At 37.7% G+C, this 5,374-nt stretch overlaps 2 protein-coding genes across 4 annotated transcripts in view; one reads left to right on the top strand and one right to left on the bottom strand.

Annotated features, from left to right (window-relative positions):
* LOC104739453 (protein CHROMATIN REMODELING 20) overlaps positions 1-1,481 on the top strand; it is an 11,379-nt gene extending 9,898 nt beyond the window's left edge. For all 3 annotated transcript variants that reach the window (XM_010459801.2, XM_019236018.1, XM_019236019.1), the window contains 4 exons: positions 17-220; positions 306-384; positions 471-724; positions 828-1,481. In XM_010459801.2, the coding sequence (XP_010458103.1) occupies positions 17-220; positions 306-384; positions 471-724; positions 828-1,203 (913 nt within the window). In that variant the 3' untranslated portion in view covers positions 1,204-1,481. The remainder of the gene's footprint in view (positions 1-16; positions 221-305; positions 385-470; positions 725-827) is intronic.
* On the bottom strand, positions 1,630-3,856 carry LOC104739454 (pentatricopeptide repeat-containing protein At1g08610-like). The gene is made up of 2 exons (XM_010459802.1): positions 3,811-3,856; positions 1,630-3,656 (listed from the first exon to the last, which is right to left on the bottom strand). Exon 2 carries the CDS (start codon positions 3,528-3,530, stop codon positions 1,824-1,826), a length of 1,707 nt encoding a protein of 568 aa, XP_010458104.1. The 5' UTR covers positions 3,531-3,656; positions 3,811-3,856; the 3' UTR covers positions 1,630-1,823.

The raw sequence follows: 5,374 nt of genomic DNA on the forward strand, positions 1-5,374 counted from the left end.
CCCTTGGTGGGCGCAGAATTGATGGAAAAACTGAAAGCTCAGAACGGCAGAAGTTGGTTGATAGGTTTAATGAGCCTGATAACAAAAGGGTGAAATGCACTCTAATTTCAACCAGAGCGGGATCGCTTGGAATTAATCTTTATGCTGCTAACCGTGTGATCATAGTTGATGGTTCATGGAATCCAACCTATGATCTTCAAGCTATATTTCGAGCATGGAGGTAATTGTTAGACAACTGTGGGCATAAAATTTGTCAATAGTATAAAGTGTTGTGGCTTAGTATCACGTGAACTTATTGTTTGTAGGTATGGTCAAAAGAAACCAGTATTTGCATACAGGTTGATGGCACGTGGGACTATTGAAGAAAAGATATATAAACGTCAGGTATTAAAAGACCCAAAACATTTTAAAGTTTAGTGTTTCTTTCCTTGAAGGAGGCATTTATGAATCAGATCTGTTAATATGATTAGGTGACCAAGGAGGGGCTAGCTGCGAGAGTGGTGGATAGACAACAAGTGCACAGGACTATCTCCAAAGAAGAGATGTTACACCTTTTTGAATTTGACGACGATGATGAGAAATCTGACACCGTAACTGAGATAAGCAAGCAAAATGAAGTGGCTCAATGCAATCTGGTGGAGAATTCACAGAAACAGAAGGCCACTTTACCTCGTGTTGGCTGTGACAAATTGATGGAGAGCTTGCTACAGAGACACGGGCCAAAGTAAGTTTCGCAAGCTTAACCATATTCACAATCGGTACTTACATTCCTTGCTTTTCTATGCAACTTGCTTTTTGACGCTCTCTGTTTTTCTTTCTTTTACTAGCTGGATTTCCAATTTCCATGAGCACGAGACATTGTTACAAGAGAATGAGGAGGAAAGACTGACAAAGGAGGAAAAAGACATGGCCTGGGAAGTTTACAGGAGGGCGCTTGAATGGGAAGAAGTTCAGCGGGTACCACTTAGCGAATCTCCAGTGCTCCCAAAACCTTCTCCTTCTGTACAAACAGAACCCGTACGCATGCCAAAGTTGTTCAACAGAAGTCGTTTTGTGATTCGTAACTGCACCAGAACTGCTCACCAGCTTACTCTCATAAGCCAAGGAATAAGAGTGGGGAATAGCACGTTCTGTGGGGAGTGTGGGCGCGTGTTAACATGGGCAGACGTTTTACCTGCAGCTAAACCTTCAGAGGTAAACTAAATAGGAAATGAAGATTGGAAAAGAAGTTGAGTTAGTCTTTTTCTTCTTTTCATTATGAGACTGGAACCCATATATATGGGAATAGTATCATTTGAAACTCCCTGTAGATTATAGATGAGTTACATTATAGTTTCATTGCGGAGGGCAAATCAGAGCGTTTGTTAGGGGTCGACTTCTAATCATGTTTAAACTTGTGTCTTGTAAATCTTAAGGAGATTAAGGATTTGTAACATCGATACTACTCTTTTTTGAGATTTGAATATACAACTTCTATTCAATATTTGCTATATTTTCGTACATTAAGGATATATGTTGCAGAAAGTAGAACGCTTATAATAAGATAAAGTGGGTTCGATTAGATTTTAGAGAGTGTTGTTCCGATTAAGAAGCTGATGTAAATGGCTGGGTAATTTTGCTAAATATAAATCTGGAAAAACAAAAGGATGTCTCAATATTGCTGCTTTGGATTATCCAATCAAAGGAAGAGCAAAAGAGTGACTAGAAGAAACTAAAACTTAATTTTGAGCAAACAGAGAGGCCTAAGCTTTCTGATTCAACCGTTGCCTTACAAAACTGATTCCCTGTACAAAAGGCTTAATAGGCGGCGTCAATTACATTTCCTACACTTCCCTCAACAGTTTCCACTGCTTCAGCTTCTTCTGCAACTGATCAGCCTCACTTCCAATTCCCATCTCCTCTACGCCTTTAACTATTGAGGTATATATTGTCTCATCTGGCTTACATCCACTTGTTAGCATTATCTCAACAACCTCTACTGCCATTTCCATCTCTTTATTCTTGCATAGCCCTTGGATCACCAACTTGTAAGTGCTACCTCTGATTCCATTCCCTCTATTGCTCGTCTCCTTTAAAACTTGACTCGCATCTTCAACTAAGTTTGCCCGGCAGAAACCATATATTAAAGAACGACGGGTTATATCATCGGGAGAGATTCCAGCATCCCGCATCTGATGGTACAGCTCCAATGATTTTTCCATCAGTCCCTTTCTGGCCAACCCATCGATTACAGAGTTATAAGTGATCAAGCCCGGCGGACAACTCGTGCTTTTAAGCAATCCAAGTAACTTAATCGCGTCATCGACCATTCCCTCTTTGGACATGGCTCCTAGAACTGTATTGTAAGTGACAATGTCAGGTGAGCACTTTTGTTCCAGCATCTGGTAGAAGAAGTCGATTGCACGACTCAAAAGCCTGGCTTTGCATAAACCATTAATCAAGATGTTGTAAGTGACAACTGTTGGAGAGTAGGACGTCTGGTACATGATGTTTAGAATCTCCTCCACTTCATCCCAGTACTCGTGAGAACAAAGAGAATGTAGAAGAGTGTTGTAAGTTACGGTGTTCAGTTCCAGTCCATGAGATAGAATATGCTGAATGACCAAAGCCACCTCCTCTAAATTCCCTCGCCTGCAGTTATAGTTAACCAGAGAATTATATGTGACAATATCAGGATAACAACCTTCCACTGCCATGTCTTCTAAAACTTCCATAGCTCGAGCGCTTCCACAGTACCTGCACACGAGTTCAACCAAAACCGTGTATGTAATCATGTATGGAGGGCAACCATTCCGCAGTTGTTCCTTCCAAAACCTGATGGCTTGCTCAGCCTTCCCATGATCAAACATACACCGAATCACTGTATTATAGGTAATCACATCTGGAGGGCTCCCACTCAAGCTCATGTCTTCTAAGAGGACCAAGGCAGATCTTATATGCCCTTTCTTGCAAAGATTTCCGATGATCATGTTATAGGTAATAGTGTCTGGAACCCCACCAGACATTACCATTATTCTCAAGATACCCATTGCTTTATCCAGCTGATCAATTCTAGCTAGACCACGGACTAAGTTTGAGCAAGAAGGGAAATGAGGAACCTGATTATGACGTGCCATCACCTCGACAAGTTTGCAAGCGTCTGTTAACTTCCCATTGCTGCACAGGTTATGAAGGATCTCATTGTTTGTCTCTTGGTCGTTTTCGGTAATTGGTCCATCAGAGGATAAACTCGAAGAACCTAAATGCTTCCTCGGTTTCACTCTGGCTCTCAAGTTAGTACCGACACCATAGTGATGGAATTCTGAGCTTCTCTCAGTAACATCATTTACATGGTCGATGCACACACCATTGAGCACGCCCTGGCATCTCATCATATAAACATCCTTTTTCAACACAATTTCTTGCTTCAAATCTAAAGAAGACATCTTTCTGCAAGATAAAGGATTCAACAAACAGAGATTCGTCTGCTTTGGAGACAAACTTGGCATATGCAAGAAGTGAACCTCAAGTAGCCAATTTGATGAAGCCATCTCTCGACCCAGTTTAACAAAGCAAAGATCTTTCCTTTCACAAAATCGTATTAGACCCAGAAAAATTTGCTGTACGGAAGTTCAATCCTTTGCTGTAAGGAAGCTCAATTCTTGGAGAAACCAAACCTGTGAAAAGGAAAGATACAAGCTTGAAGCTTCAGACAGAGAAGCAGAAACAGATTCAAACAAAAAAAGAAGCAGAAAATTCTCAAAGTAGGGATAAGTTTGAGCAACCGAAGCAAACACAAATCTGGAGAAATGAGTGTAAGAACGCACTCACCGTTCGTTCGTTCGTTCGTCGAAGCTGTGCGAGTCTTTTTGGCTTCTTCAACGCGGGGTTTGAGAGAGTTGATAAGTAGGGTTTATACTTAATTTACAATATACACCCTCCATGTCTCTACTTTTTTCATTTCTTTCCAATCACTTCTGAAATTACATTCACCTCCTCTTTTTCTTTATTCTCTTTTGTATTATTGGTACTTTGACTACTAAATCCCACTGCGATTTTGGTAAATAAATAAAATATACCAGCATTTAACGCGCTAGATACTAATATTATTGAATACAAATAAATTAATAGTAAGAAAATTATGGTTGTGCAACACTTAAATAAGTAAACTCGTATTATTGTAATTCAGCACTCTTGATCTAGAAGATTGCATTATCATATTCAAATTTATAATATGTTGGTCCAAAAATATTAATAATTTGTCGATAACCTAATTTTTTTTGGTTCAATGTATATTACAATAACTCTTTTGGGAAAGACAATATGACATGATCGTATTCAAATTATCCGCCCTGTAAATACAAATCTTAATCTAGTAATATATACTTACTTATCTAAATTAGTAAAATTTCTTTATATAATTTGTGTGGATTAGCTGTAATGTTAGTAGTAAAAAATGTTTTTGTTGTTTTTGGGTGTTAAAAAGACCCAAACAAAAGTCATAAAACAACAATTATACGTAAAATGAAATAGTTTAATTGCTTTATATGGGTGGGTTGGGTTCCCTTGAGTCTTGAGAGAGAGAGAGAGAGATAGAGAGAGAAAAACAAAATATTCGTAAAGAGTAGTTGCATAGGAAATTGCATCTGCTTGCTTTTAGAAGCGTTATAACTTATAACCAAGCCAAGAAGACATCATCACACATCAAAATAGAGGGCAGCAGCGCAAGGGAAGAAGAAAAAAAAATCCCAGAAATATATATTTATATTATTTATCAAAAGCCCAGAGCACCAAAAGCCACCCACATGTTTCATCATCTCATGATCTTAAAATTGTTTGTAGAAAAAACAAGGTGATGATGATGATGATGATAAGAGTTTAATCTTAAATCTTTGTAAACCCAGTGAATCAAATAAAAGTGTAGATTAGATTAGATAGCTGTTTTTTTTTGCATCTTGTTTGTTTGATTTTGGTTCTTCTTTTTCATCAGAGATTTTTTTTAATATCACAAAGAAAGAAAGAAACCCAAAACAACAACATATGTGGATGGACCTGTAGATTTAATTCCAATTTTGCCCTTTTCTTCTTCTTCTACCTGATTTTTTTTTTTATTTTGTTTTTCTGGGAATATTGGAAAAAGGTTTGGTTTCATTATTTTGGACCTTTTTATTTTTATTTATTTATTTATGGTTTGTGTGTGTTTGTGGCTTAGCTTTTGAATTTTCTTAATTTTTATGCAAACATGGAAAATGACATGCGATAAGAAGATAATCTGAATCTAGGGTTAGATCTGTTGAAAACTGGATTATTCAATTTTTACCTAAGATTGATTTCAACGATTTTAGATTTTAGGGTTTCTTCAGATCTTTTACATCCTTGTTGATTGTTAATTTTT

Source organism: Camelina sativa, chromosome 14 (genome assembly GCF_000633955.1).
Source record: "Camelina sativa cultivar DH55 chromosome 14, Cs, whole genome shotgun sequence".
Taxonomy (NCBI): Eukaryota; Viridiplantae; Streptophyta; class Magnoliopsida; order Brassicales; family Brassicaceae; genus Camelina; species Camelina sativa.

Bases quoted from the DNA above. Each gene is read 5' to 3' on its own strand.
- LOC104739454 (XM_010459802.1), bottom strand. From the start codon at position 3,530: ATGGCTTCATCAAATTGGCTACTTGAGGTTCACTTCTTGCATATGCCA.